The 19,786-nt window shown below is 47.0% G+C and overlaps 1 protein-coding gene across 3 annotated transcripts in view; it reads right to left on the bottom strand.

Moving 5' to 3' along the window:
• dgkg (diacylglycerol kinase, gamma) overlaps window positions 1–19,786 on the bottom strand; it is a 61,343-nt gene that overhangs the window by 7,339 nt on the left and 34,218 nt on the right. For all 3 annotated transcript variants that reach the window (XM_066687683.1, XM_066687685.1, XM_066687684.1), the window contains 6 exons: window positions 19,086–19,171; window positions 18,369–18,458; window positions 18,011–18,171; window positions 10,587–10,651; window positions 2,545–2,635; window positions 2,011–2,212 (listed from right to left, as the gene is read on the bottom strand). In XM_066687683.1, the coding sequence (XP_066543780.1) occupies window positions 2,011–2,212; window positions 2,545–2,635; window positions 10,587–10,651; window positions 18,011–18,171; window positions 18,369–18,458; window positions 19,086–19,171 (695 nt within the window). The remainder of the gene's footprint in view (window positions 1–2,010; window positions 2,213–2,544; window positions 2,636–10,586; window positions 10,652–18,010; window positions 18,172–18,368; window positions 18,459–19,085; window positions 19,172–19,786) is intronic.

Genomic DNA, 19,786 nt, shown 5'->3' with positions numbered 1-19,786 from the left:
ACTGCTTCAGAACCCACTTGCTTCATGCGATGTCAGCGCGCCGTGTAAAACAAATGAGAAGGCTGACGTCAGACTGCCTTCTGATATTAAAACAAACAAAACAAAACAAAACATAAATAATAACCAGAGCGAACTAGTGAAAACTGAGAAAGTGTGAATGACTGTGAATATCGTTGTGTTTGGAGTTCGCTGCCCCTGTGAAGTTGAACCTGTAGCATCAACGTGGAGTCGGGGTTATGTACGCAGGAGGTTTCTGGCGATGGGTTCAGACTCGGCTGTAGAAAATCAGCTCAATTTCTGCTCAGCTGCACCAAACTGGCGCTGGTTTACTCTGGGCCTACCCAGGGTTTGGGAACAGAGGTACAGGAACCAGGGGAATAGAGGAGTTGTGGGCTTGTGGTGATAGTAGGCACACTGGCAGAGATGGAGTTTAATGGGGTGTTATTTCACCGAGTAAAGGTTGGAGGTGGAGGTGAGTGGAGGCAGGGTAGTTCGGGGGGAGGACAGGTTGGTGGCTCTCATCTCTAATCCCTCTCAGGGTCTCTCCTCCGCTGCACAGTTATTAATAGCTTGGTGTATCGGAGGAATGTCCTGCTGTAACACGACTCGCTGTAAAGTGCTTTGGGTTGGTGCTCGCCTGAAAGGGCATCTCTGCGCACCCATGATTGATTGATCGACTGATTCACTGACGACCTGGAAGGACGCGTTTGGGGCATTCGCAAAAACCGGGCTCCTTTGCCTAATGTGTGTCATTTCTGTGGAACTGCCTGAGGGAAGTTAAAGATTAGAGATATGAGTCACAATTGGCAGCAGCCTCCCTCCCTCCCTCCCTCTCATTCGCACTCGCTCTCTCGCTCTCTCTCGCTAGTTCAGCAGGACCCTTAAGTCTCCATGGAAACAAGAATCGGCAGTTTGGAGAGAAAACGGGGAGGGACCCGAGGGAGTGAGGGTGGCAGGGGGGTGGGCGGGCACCGGGGTTGTAGAGAGAAAGGTGTCGAAGTAAAGTGAAAGATAGACGGATAGATAGACAGGCAGATAGAAAAACAAAACAGGAGATACAAAACCAGAGACTGTTAAGGGATACAGTCCCCTTTGGTGGTTTTCACCCCGGGAGAGAGAGAAACAGGAAGGGGGAGGAGAAAGGAGGAGGAGCGGAGGGCAGAGGAAGCTGGGTTTGTTAGTCTTTAATAAGGAGCAGCATGCAGGCTGCCCCCCCCCCCACACACACAGTGCACTGCTCCTCTCTCTCTACCTGACCCACTGTCCTTTGTCTTTGTTCCCCCACAGCCTGTGAGGGAGGAGAGAGGGGCTCTGTTCAGCTGTAACAGGAAATCAGTGCCCGGGGCCCGAGTGTTGACAGGCGACATTGGCCGCTGTGTTCCTATGGGAGCTGGTTCAAATCTCCCAGTCACCCTGGCTCTGTCCCTGCTTCAACAAAGCCACAGTGCAGCCCCATCCTCACGTATTTCTTGTCACTGAAACATCACAGATAGTCTGAAGTTCGAGGGACGGCGTATTTAGATTTTAAGAGCTAATTGCAGCTGCCCTTGATGGCCTATCTTGGGAAGGCCACCTATAATGGACACATTTGGAGAGGAGGGTGGAGGGTGGATTGCTAATGGAACGTATATGACTCATTAGTATGTTTGCATTTGCAGCCCTCCTGACAGACAGTTTGAATTAGTAAAAGTCACTAAAAATGCATTAAAAAGGCACTGATGCTCTGTAATGCTCTGCTGTATGACATCATCACGAATGGGCTGTGGTCGTCTAGCTTACGGATTCTAGCTCTTTTCTAGGTTCACAGAGGCTTGGGTCCTTTCAACCTCTTTATCTTTGCCCAGAATTGGACTTGATCTTATTTAACTTTTTTTATGTTCCCTGCATGAAAGATGTGTTTTTTTTTCAATTTTAATTTTGGGGTACAAACAACAAAAACAGCAGCAGCAGCAAACCGCACAGCATTTAGAAGCTCTCGCCAGGGGATCGTCGGTAATCCCCCGAACTCACCCTGAACGCAGAACTTGAGCTCCTTGGGGTCGGTGACCGTGCTCACCGGCGCCCTCTCTGGCACTTTCTTGCTCATGCGGTTGTAGTTGCGCCTCTTCTTGGTCTCGCCCCACAGATTGGAGCCACCGTGCATGCTGGGAATGTTCAGGACAGCGATGCCCTCCAGGGAGGTGCTGCTGAGGTCCAGGATGATGCCGTCACACTGAGAGGAAGAAAGAGGCGGCAGGGGGGGATGAATACATTTGTCTCAAAGCTACCACTCAGCTGACAGCAGGTAACTGCCTCCCTGTAAAGAATGTGTCTGGATGTGTCCGCCCCTTCTTTAGGACAGGAGGTAGAGAGAGATGTCTGAGACGGAGGCTATGTGCCAAGTTGCATAAAGTAAATACAGTTAGGTTTCGCCTTTATTTGCCCCTTAGGTTTCCCTTGAGTTTAAGAGGGTATCACAGATTTACCTTAGGGGTAAAAACGCTACACTTGATGCTGAAATTATTGAATAGAAAGAGTATTAGTGCAGCTGGCCCCTGATCTTACCTCCACCTCAAGGCTCTCGTTGAGCTTCTTACAGGTGGCAGAGATGGTCTCCGTCGTGCCAAACTCAAAGTACCACAGCTTGTTCTTCATCCTGCAGAAACAGGCAGACAGTCAGAAGGGCAAAAGCCCACAGTCAACAGCTGTCATTGCACCTGATCCCAACTGCCCAATTAAAAGCTCTCCAGGCCTCTCAGGGGTAGGCTGAGCTCTGGGGATTAGGTATGAGGTTAAGGTTATAGATAGGGTTGAGATTGTGTGGAAACTTGGAAGCTCCTGGAGAGTTTTACCAAGAACAGGGCCTGGAATAGTGCTCCTCTAGAGGACACTTTCTAAAACACGCAACGGTAGTAATCTCTTGCACCTAGTTCCTTATTAACACACACTGAGTCAGGAAGTCTCAGTCAGACATTGAAGAAATTGACTAATGAAGGAGCCGGCTGCTGTAAAGTTGACCAATCGAGCCGATCCGGTTGAGCAGCTGTCTTGTTTTCTAAACCTGACTTTGATTACACCACAATAATAGGAATATTGTAACATTAAACTATGGAACATCCGGCAGTTTTCCAGTAACACACAGTGACATTCTGCTCAAATAGTAAAACAGTTAAGCGACTGTAAATTGCTCACGAAAACCAAAATGACCCAGGAGTAAAGTTTCCTTAAGATCTCTGGCCCTGCAATTGCCCCCCTACCCCCGGGGGAGAGCAGAGAGTTTGAGGGGAGGGGGCAGCGGGGATCGGACTCTTCTGTGGCTCCCTGCATATCGCGATCGTGTTACAATCACTTCCAATTCAAACACACACACTGCTGGGGCCCTCGGCTCACCCCTGGCACCGGGCTTCGACTCTGCTCGGCTGAAATATTTATAAGTAACACAATAATGCAATTGAAGCAGGTGCAGGGAAGCTTGCTGATGATGAATTTTAAACCAGGTCAATGATCAAGCTGTCAGAGGGGACCTTTTCACAGGGCTGGTTGGGGGGGGGAGCATTGCCCAAAGATCGACACAGGATTTGAGATGGTGGTAGGGCTGTGAGTGAAGAGGGGGTTGCCATTTGAACGCATCTGAATGCATGTTATCTTCCTCTCCCTAGCTTCTAACACTCCTGCCAGCATATTTTATTCAGTCATTTCCATTGCTTAGTTCTCCCCTACAGCAGCGCGCAGGCAGGGCCGGGCGGCTTGTGAAGTGAGGTGATGCTGTAGTGCATCACAGAGGGCTCAGGGTGTTTAACACAAAGCTTGGTAACCCATGGTGATTGCATTTCTGATTAATAACATGCATAATGGAAGGAAGGAGCTGAATCACATTCATTTTTTATTTTTTCTGGTGCGTATTTATTTGTACACTGCCTCACAAGCAAACAAAAAAGAACGTCCAGATCTCTCAGGCTGAGACGCGTTATTGCAAAGCAGTTTTCAGGCAACACATTCCTGTGACTGTAAAGGTCACGGGGTTCACTGTCGTGCTCACATAATTCTTCTGAACCGCTCTCAGAGCTGCTTTGAGTGTTTGCTTGTTTGGTCAGTCTTATCCAGAGTGAAGAGATTGAGACAGAGAAGCAGATAAGAACACAATAGCCGCAGTCTCTCTTTGTTCTCTCACGGGGCTCATGCTGGTGCTGAGCTCCAGGTGTCGATCCAGGCAGCTCTTCGTTCAGCAACACCGACTCCCTGGCCTTGTCCGCTGTAGCTCTCTAAACTGCTGGTGAGTTGGAAGCTGTTCAATAAATGGACCATAAAGCTAGAGTTATCTGTGTTGTACTTTGTTCAAATGAGGAGAAGTGTTAGCTGAACTGAAGGAGAGAGACTACGCTCTGATCCCAAAGGTTTAGAAGGGGCTCGGTGGGGCTGTCAAAGCTTTGCTGAAGATCCAGGGAAGAGGCGCAGAACATGTATTTCTGTTTGGTGCTGAAATTAAAATGAGGCAGGACAAGGAAAATCGCTTTCAGCCCAAAGTGCTTCAGCCCTCCATGGTTTGATACAGAACTGGGATAATAAGGGACACCTACTCTGGACAGCTGAGATTAACAAAGACTCCCAGTCGAATATGTTTTTTTAATATAATAAATTATAAGGAGCACACATGTCTAGCATATATCAGAATCTGGGCCTTTCTGTATAATGTATGGGATATATTTTAAATATATTTTAGTCTGTAATCCATACATTTATTCAAATGTTGAAAATATATTGTATAAATTAACCTTATGATCTCAAAGTATAAAATAAAAATATGAATTACTAAAATATTTTACATACGCAAAAAAAATTGGCGTACAAAAAATATACGGTTCACATATTTCTACTGCATATTAAAAATATATGCTTGTTCTGTATGGGAAGGCAACTCAGTTACGTCAGTACTGTGCTCGGGATCGAGAAAGATGGAGATTGGGTGCAATGTCAGACGGATGGGAAGCCTGGCAGTCCTGACTGTGCAGCACCTCTGGTCAATAAAGCTGGTCAGTGCAGCAGGGTCACCATCCGGGAGCCAGAGCAGAGTCAATGACACCCGAGGAATCAGGGACCTCGGCACATCACACACTGCTGTGCTCCGCTGCCCCGAGGTCGTTACCCGGCCCTTTGTTTTTCACAGTGCCTCTTGCAGATAACAATCTCCCCATTAGGCTGGCTCAACAGTGTGCGCAGCCTTGTGTTTGGAGTCCAGGGTGAGTTTTAATTGTCCTGCTGATTCTCTTTGAGATACCCGGCTCCAGGGAACGAGCTTTCAGGAGGGAGGTGATCTCATTGTGATCTATTGCATCAACTCCCATCTCAGCAGTGGGGGCAGACCGGTAATAGGTGGGGCTTTGGTTGCGTGTGTGTGTGTGTGTGTTTGTGTGGGAGGGTGTGTGAGTGTGTGCGGGAGGAGTCCATGAAACGTGTTATCTGTAACCCTGAAACCGTCTTCTTTCTCAAAGGAGTTTACCAGAGAAGTTTACAGCTCAGCATTGGTTGTCCATGTTCAATCCAGTCTATTTTTGAATTTTCCCAAATTGTCGGCTTCAACAACATCGTTGAAGAGTTTGTTCCAGATTGTGACGACAGAAGTGTCTCCTGTTTTCTTTCTTGAATGCCTTGAAGTCCAATTTCCATTGTCCCATGTCCCCGGGTGTGTGTGTCCCTGCTGATCTGGAAAAGCTCCTCTGGTTTGATGTGGTCGATGCCTTTCATGATTTTGAAGACTTGAATCAAGTCCCCACGTAGTCTCCTCTGTTCCTGGGTGAAAAGGTTCAGGTCCTCAGTCTCTCAGTAGGACATTCCCTTCAGACCTGGAATAAGTCTGGTTGCTCTCCTCTGAACTGCCTCTAGAGCAGCGATATCTTTCTTGAAGTGTGGAGCCCAGAACTGTCCACAGTATCCAGATGAGCTCTAACTAGTGCATTGTACAGTCTGAACATCACTGCCCTTGTTCTCAATTCTACACTTTTGACAATATACCCTAGCATTGTGTTTGCCTTTTTTATTGCTTCCCCACATTGCTTGGATGGAGAAAGTGAGGAGTCCACATAGACTCCTAGGTCTTTCTCATGCATTACTTCATCCAGTTCTATTCCTCCCATAGTGTAATTATAGTGGACATTTTTGTTACCTGCATGTAATACCTTGCACTTGTCCACATTGAATTTCATCTGTCAGGTGTCGGCCCACAACTGAATATTATTTAAGTCCGTATTTGTATTGCCTATAGCAATGGCCACCAGCCGCTCTGTGAGAAGGTCAGACCAGGTGGCACAAGCAAGCTGCAGAGGGAGTCTTGTTTTCATTAAGTGGACTATAATCCATTCGTTGGTGAAGACGGCACAACAAAAACGTCCCTAGGGCCCTTTAGCCAGTACTTCTGAGTCAGGGCCTTTACGCTGCCTTTAAAACCTCATAGCCTGACTCCCCTTCATGTTGTATAAACCCACATAATCAAATACTTTCAATCACATCCGAGGACTTAAATGTTTACATCTGCTTGCTAGGAGCCAAGTTACATGGCAGACACGAGCCCTGAATTGTGATTGTGTTATAAAGCGCCCCAGGATGCACACACACAAGCATTTTCTGGGGTCTAATTGACCATAATTCTTCTGAACCGCTCTTGGGGATGCTAAACTGGGGTGTAGGGCACAGTGTGCTTTGAAAATAACCAATAACGATAGGAGAAAGCCAAGTGCCAGTGGACTAGTCTTCAGCAGTGTCTGAAACGTCAGATGCGATTGTGGGCAACCGTGGTGGGGATCAACTGAGAAATTCATTTTGACAGGGTTTCCACAGCCCCCAGAGGACTGCGGCACAAAACAAATCACTCACCATATAAAAGACTTTATATATTTAGCTGTCTGTCTGGCAGGTATTATACGATACAGCAGGCTTGATTCAATTGAGCTCATTCCCCATTATGTACTTCTATTCACTCTGGGTGCAGTGACATGACAGGTTATGAAACACAAACCTACACACGGAGCACAGAGAGGAGGCTGCGTTATTCACCTCCTTTGTCGACGTGCTGCAGAGCAGGCACATGCGCCTATGAAAGCAAAGTAAAACCCGGTCCATTTACTAACCCTCTTTAAAAAACATACCTTACCAAGTCCTGATTGGCTTATTTCTAAGTAAAACAAAACCCATCTCCAGCTGAGGATTAATGGACGTACATATGAGAGGTGAAAGGTGGATAGTGACTATACATATTTATACACACACATTTCAATATCCTCCATTAAAGCAAAGTGGGAACCCTTCAGAGGTGACCATCCATTCAATTATTAAAAAAACAAACTCTCTCTTAAGACTTCGGTGTCTGAGCAAAGTATTTCCCGATACAGAGAGGTCTCGGCTGCCTTTCTCCGAAGCTCAGGACAGGTATCCCAGACATACACGGGACTGAGCCCCCAGCAAACTGCATCCCCCCGAGCGCGAGAACAGCAGCCCCAGTGAGACCAGAAGGTTCCCACAGAGACCCCCGTCCGCCATTGTCTTCCGGATGGCTGCCATTAGCACGCAGGCTGCTGACTTGGCTGGTCTGGCTGCTGGTAGTTTCACATACTTATTACTCTCCATCCGTGGAGGTGTCGGGCCTCACACATACTGATTGTTCTGCTGAATGAAGGACTGGGGTGTGGAGAGTTGCTCAGACACACAACAGCGACAGATTATCGCATTGTGCTACAGTCCAGATTTATTATGCCACTCTCCTGTATAACATTCACACTCTGTAACTATTACTTTAAGTTGAATTTCTATTAAATAAAAGCACCTGCCAGAAAATCTATTAAATACTTCAATATAAAAGATACGGTACATCAAGGTGTGCGTCAGAAACACATACTTCAACTTCTATCCCATCAGGCTTCTGCAGAGACTCTGTGAACTCGGTTCATGCAAACAGCATGGAAATTCACAAGGATTTTCACACCTAAATGTCATCCCTACTCTGCCTCACTAAGTATCACTCCCACAGCCAGCCGTAGATTTACACAATTTGGATACTGTTCATAGTTTGCCGAGGAATGCTTGAATGTGATTCTTACATTCTGCAGATATTTCTCCCTTTCTTTACAGAACTGGTGCTTACATGTAACAACTGGAGCAAGAATGTCTAGTGCCCTGTTAAAAGCAGGTCCTGTGGGGAAGGAGATAGTTTAAAAGAAAATTAGTGTAGAGGAATTAATTTATATTCTTAGAGAAGTCGGAATGAAAGGTTTTTCTTTTCATCGTTTATGGCGAGACTGAGATGTTCGTTTTAGGGCTTAGATTTGCCCTAATGATTGCCGCCCCCCCACCTCATCTCTTCTTTCATTCTTCTCCTCTCTCTCTCTAGCTTCCTCCCCCCTTCTCTCTCTTTCTCCCTCCTTCTCCTTCTTTCTCTCTGTCTCTGCCCATTCTCTCAGTCTGTCTGTCTCTTTTGGTTCCTTATGTCTAACTCCACCCCTTCTTCTACTACCCTCTCCCCACCCTCCCTCTCTCTCTCTCTCTCTCTCTCTCTCTCTCTCTCCCTTTCTTTGTGTTTGAATTCTATACACATGAGGATGTTGGCTAGGGCTGTGTGCTCTGCGCTGGTGGATAAACAGAGGAGCTCACAAAGAGCAGCTCATACATAAATCATCTGTGGTGTGCAGCGTACTGGTCTGTAAACAAGCACAAGAACACACAAATGCACACACAACGCGCTAGATAAATCAGGTCAGTCTCTGCTCTCCACAATGGTGCGTCTTTCAACAGCGTCCATGAAAACCCTGGGAAGTTATCAATACAAACAGTGCCGATTCGGGGTGTGGTGGGGTGGAGGATGGCAACTATAGTTTGAACACCTTAAGCTAAGAAAATATAGTAATACATTAAAAAAAACACAATATGACAAGTTCACGAGTCAAACAATAACTTGTCTGCGTAATTAAAGTGTCAGGAAGTTGGTTTCTTAATAGGATCAATGCAAAGACACGGCCATGCGACTGCATTCGTCTGTGTTGTGACTTGGCTTCTCCCTGCCATACACACACACACACCTGTGGACAGAGCGGGCCGTGTTATCCGGGGGGCTGTCGACAGGTATCTGGCTCTAGTCCGTGTCGGTGCCCAGCTTTGTAGCGAGCCATTCACAGCCCAGGGCGCCTCATATAGCCGCAGGTCTATAAAGCTGTTTTGTTGTTCAGCAGACTAAACACGGTCACGCCTGGCTTCTCTACACGCTCCCTCAGGTAACAGTTGGCTCACCTGCATCCAGGTAGCATGTCAGACCCTCTGTGTGCACAATCGGCACGCTTCACCTCACCTGAAGCCACCAGCGCCGAGCGCAGAGATTCAAACACAGATTCACCAGGCTGGGCTGTTTATGTTGAGCTGAGGATTATTGTTTTGAATGACATTTCTCCGGTTTCCTACCACGTCTGACAGATCTCATGTCTATTAGGGTCCGAGGCCTATGATCTTTGCTTCTGTCACACTACTTATACATAATTAAATCATATATTTTCATTTTAAAGAGATAGATTTTTTTTGTCATTGTTGGCTTGTCTCTTCTTAAATCTGGTTTATTCCTGGAAACATATCATTCAGAAAATGACAGGAAGGCCGTTACATAATATTTAATGATTATGTTTTATTCATCATCAGTGCTCTCTCTCTCTCTCTCTCTCTCTCTCTCTCTCTCTCTCTCTCTCTCTCTCTCTCTCTCTTCTTATACAGCAAAGAAAAGGACAAATCTGGAAGTAAATATAAAAAAGGCCTAGCAGACATAAGACAACAAAGTTCATTGTGGGAGCTGGAAAGAGGCAAAGGACAATTTAGGAACAAATGTTAAGACCAAGAGGAGACCGTGATAGATGGCATACAGACTGGGACCAGAGCATTGCCAGCACTGCAGGAATCCCAGAAAACTTTGAAATGTCCCGCAGAGTCCCAGCGTGTCACCAGCGCACAATCGATAGGCCATTACGAAGCTCAGTTTGAGGTTCACAAACACAAGGCAACCCAGCTCAGGTCAGAAGAAGTGTATTGCCTAAAACAATCCTAATAATACATTTACATCTACACATACTGCAGAAAAAGAGGTTACACAAACACAAACACACAACTGTCCTTTCATTGGACAGGTTAGGACATAAAAGCTATAACAGCCTCCTCTTCTTTTCTTCCAGAAGATGGTGAAACCCGAAGATAGCAATGCAAAGAAAATCTGTCAATATAAGCCCTGACAATTGATAGTACAGGACTGTCCTGTTCTCTTTCAACATAACCCACAGCACAGGAATATTGATCCATATAACCTTTTCCAGCATAGAGTATGAATTCAAAGTCCCCGAGTACAGTGCAGTGTATACATAAAGCAGATTGACAATTCGGTTCAGGGAATCGCAACATTGATTTTACACAAATTTGGGCTCGAAAGTTGTTATTGGTAAAGGTGTTTATTGGATCCTTTCCACAAAGTTCAGCTTGTAGATTAATTATGTTTGATTATGAGTGTTTAAAAGATGAGTGTTTAAAAGTTTTCATGACCCTGACACAAGGCCAGGAAATGACATATACTGGGGGCGGTTGGGGTCTCCTACCTGCTGTTGAACTTCTCTGGGTGTTTCTCCCTCATCAGGTGGAAACGGTGTGCAATGGAGGCGTCCTGCAGGAGACACAGAGACAGCGGGGGCACTCAGTGGCGAGGGCGAGTGAAGTACACACTGTTTTACAGGCATTTTTAATGACAACTCAGTACAGCATTTAAGTGGTGTCGGACTCAAATCGCAGGGGACTAGGCGGCCGAAACAGGGCTTCGGCCTAAACCCTCATAAAGACAAGATCCCCGGGGATTGTTCACGGGGTACAGATAAATAGTGGCCGAGCTACTATTTATGAAACAAACAAACAAACAAACAAAAAGAGAAAATAAACAAACAAACAAGCAGATGAATAGACGATGCCTTGTTTCTCAGCTCATTGAAAGCTGGAGACTGCTGGTAATGCTGGGGTTTACAATGGCCAGGCTACTATCAGACCATTATAGCACGCGCTAATTAATGAGGCAAAGTAAATGGCACCAATGGGGCGAAGTTGATAGATGGAGACCTGGCTCCAAACGGCTTCAAAACAAGCCAGCCCCTAAACACCGGTAGATTGGTATAGGACTCAACAGGCACAGATCGTAACGTCTCCTTTAAACGTAGAGTTTCTGCTTTGGATTCTGAGGGTCACATGTTCACGGGCCTCATACACGAGGACAATAAACAGTTAACGTCCCTGCCCATACCGGCTCCTGACAGACAGACTCGCCACAGGAACCTCCGGAAGCCTCATTTCCTGATACGTCTTGCTACAAACTTTTAGACGAAAAACAATTTCCTAGAAGGAACAGACGCAACAGCCACCGCTGGTAGAAGCATGCTGGGGCCTGTTATAATATCAGCATTGACAGCCACTCACTGCTCCCCCCCAACACCACCACTTTCAGAGGAAGACTGAGGCCGGGGGTTTGGTGTGGAAAGTGTGAGAGGGTCTGTGATAACATGGGCTCACTCTTCCCCAGAGTCTGGAAATCAAAACAGAGATATTAGATACACATAGAGCTTAACATACTGGTGCAGCGTCCCCAACGACATGGCGCCCCGACAGGTGACAGGTCACAGTTTTATCCCCCTGAAGGTGGCTAAAGCCTAGAGGAAATCTGTTTTTGATTGTGTTTCATCTGCCCCTTTTCATCGAGCTGAAGAAGTCAATCTTCAACGGACTGTGTGTGTACAGTCCGGGCGGCGGGATGTGTGAGGCGGTTCCTGGTTTATTCATCGCATTAGCGGTGACACATACAGCAATCTGCCTGATGTCCTCAACACCGTTGGGACAAAGAGCTTTGGAAAGAAAAAAAAAAGTATAGCTATGGAAAAAGTGTGGAAGAAGCCAAGCTGCTGCACAAAATGTTCTGACTCAGACTCGTATCAAAACATTCGCCATACACAATACAACCACCACCCCCTGTCACGTCAAATTAAATAAATAAGCCTGCCTATACAACTTCTGCCACGAAACTCACATCATTCTGTTTCCCGCCCCACCAGCCACCAATGAAAGGAATAGACCCTTTCATACACTATTACAGGCTACGGATTTGCTTTATTTTATTAGACACTTCCCCCACATCCAGCGCTCACGATACGAAGCACTTCCGAGGGCAGGCCGCTGAACTGCGCAGGCTAGTGGTTGCAGATGGGGCGCGTGATTGTGTCACCTGCGCCGCGGTTCATTTCCTGTCTGACTGCAGGTGCTATTCCCGTACCTAAAAATCAGTTACAGTGGCTGTGGCAAGTCCTGATTCGGTGGCGCGCTCTCCTGCAAACCGCCTCCCCACCCCCCACCCTGTCAGCACGAATCCCGCCTTATCTAGCATCAGTTGACACATCCTAAAATAGATTAACAGCCAAACAGACACATCTGTCTGGTCCCTGTCTCTCATGTGGGAAACAATTAATTTAAACTGTAACTGAAGTGAAAGGGCTGCGTGTGCTGACAGCTACAAGATGTTTATATATATGGGGGGGTTGCATTAGAACAGGACACTTCATTGATAATATTTCAGGCGTTTTGAGTCTTGGTCGGCTCTGTCCCAAGGAGAGGTCAGTCCGAAATGTAATGAAAACTGGGTGGTGATGGCAGGCCTAGAAATAAACAGCACACGTTGCCAGCGGAAAGGTCCCCGAAGCGTCCCCTGAGCCAGATAGCTTTCAGTCGGCTTTCACCAGGTGATTGTGGAGCCCGTGACTGGAGGCGACATTTGCAATCTGGCTGCCCTGCTCCTCAGATCAAGGCTGTTTTGATCTCGTTGTTTGAACTCAACACATTGGAAAAATTGCCTGAAAATGTCACCTCCAGCCAGCTGCTTCAGCCATGCCCCCTCACCCCCTCAGCTTCCAAAAAACAAGAATAAAATCTCTTTTGCTGGGTGGCCTTTTGCTGTTGCTCACTAGTTTCACATCAAAGCGAGCTGCGGTGACGCCGCACTGACAGCATCTCTCCTTCCCCACGGCCACGGCAGCACCGTCCGCTACTCCACACACCGCCGCCCGAAACCGCAACCTCGGCAGGAACCACAACGCAGAAGACACAGCCTGGCCTCTCAGAGGGTTTCGAGATCCCCTCTGCTTGTATTACAGCTCGGTTACTTCACTAAATCTCAGCGTCTTACTTTATCATCAGATTAACCCATTGTGGACTTAGAAAATAAATAAATAAAAGACCTGACTGTGGCTCTCCGGGACCAGGAGTGAGGATAATATAACTGGTTGGAAACAAATATCTAATATTTTGTACTGCCATTCTAAATAAAATATGCGAAACTGATTCAACTTCGACAAAACATGGATGCAATGATATTCACTTTAAAAAAAAACTTGAATCGATGTGGAAAATTACAGATCGTGATGAAGGGGTGCACAAAGCAAGCGGCTTTGGCCTTACATGGGCAGCATTTGGAAAATGTCTCTCCGCAGCTCCTTCTGTCCCGAGGAGAGAGGTAGCAGTTGGAGCAGACGCAGGAGACCGGGCTGTGTGTTCAGGGAGGGGGTGGGGGGGATGTTTTTCTCTGAGCCTATCTTTAAGACGGGCCAGGTGTCACTCAGCACGGTCGTTCATTACCACAGTAACCCAGTCCGAGCCTGGCAACCTCACACTTCCTGTCACTGATACTTCCCCTGACCTTCAGCCTGTGCCAGCAACCCCCCCCCTATCAACACGAGCTGGTATTGGCTAAAAACAGTATAGCTGAAACACTGCTTGCTTTTCCCTGAGCCAGCACTGCAACACAAACACAAGGTTCAAACTCTGCTGCTCCTGGCATTCTGCACACAATTCTTTAGTAATGGCCGTCGCAAACACCTTCGTCGTGGCTTCTGCGAACGCACAACGTTGTTGACCCCTGCGCTGCAGCGTGACACCGATATGGGACAGAGCGATCCCTGCTGACTGCGAGAAAGGGGGTTCAGTTTCGTCTTCTTCCTCCGGGAGATCACCTCCCTAAACCTGCCCGCAGTAATCTTTACGGTTGCTGACTTTACTGAGCTGTCAGGCGGCAATTCCAAGCGGGCACATAAAGCTTATAATTGCAGAGACGACTCGAGAAATATGAGCTCAGGCGGTAACAACCACAGTCAGAGATACTTCTGCAGTTGATGGACTCCAGCGATTGTGTTATCAATAGGCATATTGATTTAATCCTTTTAGACCCTAGTGAGGGGCTCATGTGACCAGGTATTCACCGGAGGCAGTAGTGGTTTTGCAAAATCACAATGAGACAACTTTGTCTTCTGAAGCCGATACTTCAACTGGCATTTGCGCACTTGTTTTTGTAGTATCAGACTGAATTGCCGATATGAGGATGCTTACAGGCAGAGACGGGCTACACTGACATCTATTCACTTCGGCTGTTGGTAGAGACATCTTTTACTACACGCACTTAATTCACTTCCTGTACTCAACAGGAGTCATCCTTATTCTTATAATTGACAATATTTGAATGACGATAACTGGGGAAGTCTAGATAGTTTAGAGAGGGCCTCTCTCTATGATCTCAGATGCCGTGCCTCTGGTGTTATGCTTCAGCATTCAGAATGACACCAGATGATGTTCCTATACTGGCGATTATATTTTACAGTTTGGGACTTGTTGACAAAAGCTAGTGACACACAACAGGATAAGGGTCAACAGAAATCACCAGGTCAGCACAATTGACAAAACAAAAGACACACGTGGCTAAACACGGAACATGTATTGTGAAACCAGTTGCTCAGATGTGCATGAAGACGTCAACAGGGGGGAAAAAAACGTTGAGTGATTCAGGTGGGAACTTGAGAAAACAGAGCAGGCCAGGACCACCGTGCCATGGCCGGGGGTCTGCAGCCAAATCGGCTCACCGGGTACAGACTCGGACACCAGGTTCATCTGACTCACCCTGATTTATTACGTCAAGTGACTCGAGACGCCCAAACAATACCCTACTGTGGAGCGCACAGCCGCGTCTTTGTTCCCGATCCCCCCCATTGTCTCTCTCTGGTTCCCTGCGCCGCTTCTCCGATATGAAGGCACAAATTAAGGGCTCTGAAAACCCTTCTTTAAACCGGCTCCGGGAGCGAAGTCACAACACAATGCGATCATGCCAGCACACAGAAAGCATCGCTGCCAGTGCTGGGCGGGTGTAGGAGGCTGTGTTATGTAATGTCACTGCGGTGTTTCAAATTCCAACAAGTTAGTGCCACTGTATTGATAATCCTTCCTGCTTTTTTTCTGTTTTTTTTATCGTGAACTCCTAAAAATACTCCACTCGCCCTACTTAAGATGGCAAACGCTGGTTTATTTTTGGAAGTAGTTAGAACATTGCATGCAATCTCTCGCGCAGAACAAATCTGGCAAAAAGGCTAAAATTAAATAGTCTATTTGGATAAAGGCAATTTGGCACGCATGTAGTGACGGGCTGCTATTTATAATCTTCTATGTCTCAAATAATTAGCAAATGAATTATCAAACACAGCTGAAGAATTCTAAAATAATACTTATATATATATATATATATATATATATATATATATATATATATATATGTGTGTGTGTGTGTATACATAGAGACATATATAACAGAGTGATTTATATCTGGGAATGGAAACAATCTCACAGCTTTAAAGCTACTGAAGGTTACATTAGGCCACTAACAAGTATTTGTCATTTGTCTTTGATTTGCTGTTTTTAGTTTTATTACAAGGAATCTGTTTGTTTATGTTGTTTTCGGAGAACGAGGTGTAGGGAAAACAGTTGCTTACATGTAGTACGGACCTCATATGAAACAGGCTGTTGTGCTGCAGTGAGACACATTGTGATAATTCCCCCCCCCCCGTCTCTCTCTCTCTCTCTCTCTCTCTCTCTCTCGTGTGTATCGGAAGATGCAGGGGGCATGTAAGGAGGTCTAGAGTTTCGCCAAGTGACAAGCCAAAGGTCAGGAGGTCAACGGCCCAGCACCATGAGCATTCCAGACCTTTCCTGTTTAGCCCCCCGTCTGGCAAGGGGAGTGTGACTGACAGCCAGGAACCCGTAAGTGGATCCGCCTCTCCGTCTCTTCTCAGAAATGTCACAGTCTCGTCTCCAGAGCTCCAGGCCAGCTGTCCAGGTTGACGGCTCGGCTATGCCCTTCAGTCCCATGGGGAAAGCCATCAGGTATTAATCCTTGGCCTTTAACCAGAAGGACAGCAAACCTCCAAACATCATCCGGCCAGCAGGACGAGACATTCGTACCCTCACAGTCGCCAAGTTCAGAAAAAGGACGAGTGAAACAGAACACTTTTATTTCTTCTGTGCGTTTTCTTTGCTTTGACTCGGGACTCAATTTTTATGCCAATTTAAACAGGTGGTTGTGGATAGTACCCTGTTGTGGATTTTGGACAGCCATTTTGATAAGACATCCCCATCTTCAGCTGAAAGTGAAACCCAAAGTACTGAAACACTTCACCCGTAATTGTTCTTTAGCTGCATTGGAGCTGAGACTTTCCCTCCTTGAGCGGATGAGAAAAATCTAAGAAGACTGAAACGGTCATAAATATATAAACAGTAGCCCAGAGAAAAAGCCGTGGTGACTGTACTTTTCCATCATACTACTACTTTCATAATATGGCTTTGAACTCGGTCTTTGTTAACACACAAGGCTGTTAATCAGTGTTTTATTCCTGGATAAAGCAGCAAAACATCAAAGTACACATTGCTTATTGAAGTTAGGCGAACACAGTTATCCTTCCCGGCACAGGATTTTAATTAAACGACACGACGACACCCTCTGTTAATTATATTGGGTGGTTGATGAGTCCAAACAGTTAAAGCCTCACTTCGCTCTCGTCACTGACACAGGGGATTAAAGAGTTAACCTCAAAATCCATCAAAAACTCCTATTGAGATGCTTGTACTTGACCTCCCCCTGCTCTCCTCCAGCTAAATGTGTGTGTCCATTATAGTCATCGCATTACAACACAAGATAAAGAGTTGCCAGGCAACCGCAAAGTGGCTATTCAGATGTTTTTCAGTTAAAGGAGAATTGCAATAATTAAATTGCCAGTCTATAATAGCCAGCCTTGAATTTACATCATGAATCTGCAAATTGTTTTACTCGAGCCAAAGCGGGCCGCGCAGGTGGGGGCTTTCAAACAGTTATCGGCAATTCAAACGGTGAACCGAATGCAGCTCTGACGGGAGCATGGCGGCCCGTCTTTACAGATCCAGCATGGAGAGATCTAAATGCAATGAGTGGGCCGAGCTTCAAAGTCTCCACTTCTATTAGGAGGCAGACGTGCCACTCTAATGCGCTGATAAAATGCAGGCTGCAAAGCGCGTATTGCCTTGATGTGCCTCTAATTGGTGCCGCCCGCTTCCCAGACACGACAGAGGTCTCCGCCCGTATCGGACGCACCGGGTTATTTTGCGGTGTGCACGAGGATCGTATTTATTGATTGATTAATTGATGCATCAGAACTGTATCCCCAAGGGTGGCGTACCCTTCTGGCCCATCAATCGGTGGAAATCAGTGGTGCTGCCTGGCTTGATGTCAGGGTCTGTGTCTCCCAGAGGAGCATCTGTAATCCCTGCCGATTTTGTTCACTTCACTACACTGACGGCTTCTAGGGTTTCTGTATGAACGTATTTAGGTCTATACATCTAATTTGGACGGGCAGAATGACTGCGTCTCGTGTAACCCAAGGTTCCCTCAACATGTCTGACCCTGCCCCCTTCCATGACTCACATAATGGGTTCCAGTTACTCAGTCAGCAATTGATTTTCTTATTTGTGGTTTTTTTTTGGCGGGGGGGTGGGGGGATCAAGATCAAATTTATTATACAGCTTGCTTGAAGGAATATCTGTTCTGTCCCCTCTTGTGATTGGTTGTATTGGTTGTATGTCTATAGTGTGACCGGGTGGGACTGGCGAGGTGTGGGGGAGGAGGGCAGGGAAGCGAGATCACGCTTACCACGCCGATGGAGAAATAATTGTTGACGATGCTGTAGGGGACCGGATCGCCCTTCTCCTCCTTGTTGTTGGGAATGACGTCGATGCTCCAGCGGTCCAGGACCACGTCTGTGCTGTGCTCTATGTCCCGCATGAATTTCATCAGGTTGCCCCCCTCGTAGCCTACAGAGATGGGCAAGTCCACGTTACTGAAACGGACACACATTGAAATACAGAACACCCCTATACAACATCACACAGAGCTGTAGCATCATCCCGGGACACCTGGCACAGACACAATGACACGCCAAGTTCCCGCGTTGAAAAACACCTCACATGATAACAAAGGACACACAAACAAACGACCCATGAGCCCTCACCTCCTCCCCAGCGCAGGCAGCGTGCCAGGTCGTTGCCCGTGCCCAGGGGCAGCACCGCCACCGGAGGATGCCTGGCGAAGCCGGCCTTGTCTGCACACACAGGAGGGGACAGTCAGATTCTCGGAAAACAGCGATCTTGGCAAGAACAGCTGCCCCTCCCTTGAAACATTTATATGTGCCACAAAGACCGATGTACACAAGCAACAGAACAGGGCAGAGATGGACTCAGGAGTCTGATTAGTCACCATCTCGGCAGGACATTGATCAGAAACCGATGAAAGGAGTGGAATTGAGGGACTGATTGTTCCAGGCGGCCGTGATTGCGGCATCGATCATCGCGCCACCGCCGTCATTGTCACTGGGGAGAAAGCGCCACCGTCATGCTCAGCGTGATATCGTCCATTACATGATGGGAACAGCCAAGCAAACAGGCCAGCGTCAGTGTTTTGTAACTAATTCCCGCACAAACCGGCACGGGGGCGACCAGAACTTCGGAACAAAGTTAACCAGAAAACAAAGGTACAGAATGCAACTGAATATTGTATGGAGGTTTTGTTTGCAGAAAAAGATCAGGTCCTGTTACACTGCTTCACAAATACAGTGTCTAATTTCATGGCAGCCATTGTTATTTTTACACCTACTGCCACAGCTACTTTACCCCTACCAATGCATGCTGGTACGACTGACAACAGTATCAAAAGATGAGTGAAGTTTTACCAATGCAGTCCAGGATCCAGCCGACGGTGCCGTCTCCCCCACACACGAGAACCTGGAAATCAGGGACGTCACGGAAGAAGTTCAGCCTGACAGTGAGAGAGAGGGGAGGGGGTGGTGGCGTGTTTGGAGGGAAGGAGAGGACTATGTTAAATTCCAGCTAAATTGGAGAATGCAAACCTAAAAATAAAGGCATAGAAGGGGACACCAGGTGATCAAAGAGACACACACGAGTCTCTATCTGTCTCTCCATGTCTTTGTGTCCGAGTCTGTGAGAGGTAAGGCACTAACAAACAGAGAAAGCCTATTCTGCCTAGGCAGGCTGATAGATAAGACAGACAGAGGTTGATATTGTCTGATATAGGCTGATATTGGCAGTTATCCTTTGAATCAGACTGACAGCACAGATACCGATTGGCATTGGCTGTCTTTCCTCGGCCATCTGGGTGCCGATAGCTTTGATTTGGGGGCTGAAATGTCAGTCAGCGTCTGTGTGCGCTGCCCCGTGTCCTGTAGGCCCTGTGATCTTCAAAGGGGGTTTTAATCTGGGTGAAGAGGGGGCGGTCTCCTTTCATCTGCCCCTCACAGCCACCCCAGCACAGCCGCTAGCCTGTCTGTGGCGTTGTGGCGGCAGATGCTGCCCCCTGCTGACGGGCTGGGAGAACTGCACTGCTGGCCTGGAGCGTCAACTGGGACCTCCCTCA

This window comes from Amia ocellicauda, chromosome 16, assembly GCF_036373705.1.
Source record: "Amia ocellicauda isolate fAmiCal2 chromosome 16, fAmiCal2.hap1, whole genome shotgun sequence".
NCBI classification, from domain to species: domain Eukaryota; kingdom Metazoa; phylum Chordata; class Actinopteri; order Amiiformes; family Amiidae; genus Amia; species Amia ocellicauda.
The sequence above is the reverse complement of the archived record's forward strand: the minus strand, read 5'-3'. Positions and strand labels throughout refer to the sequence as shown.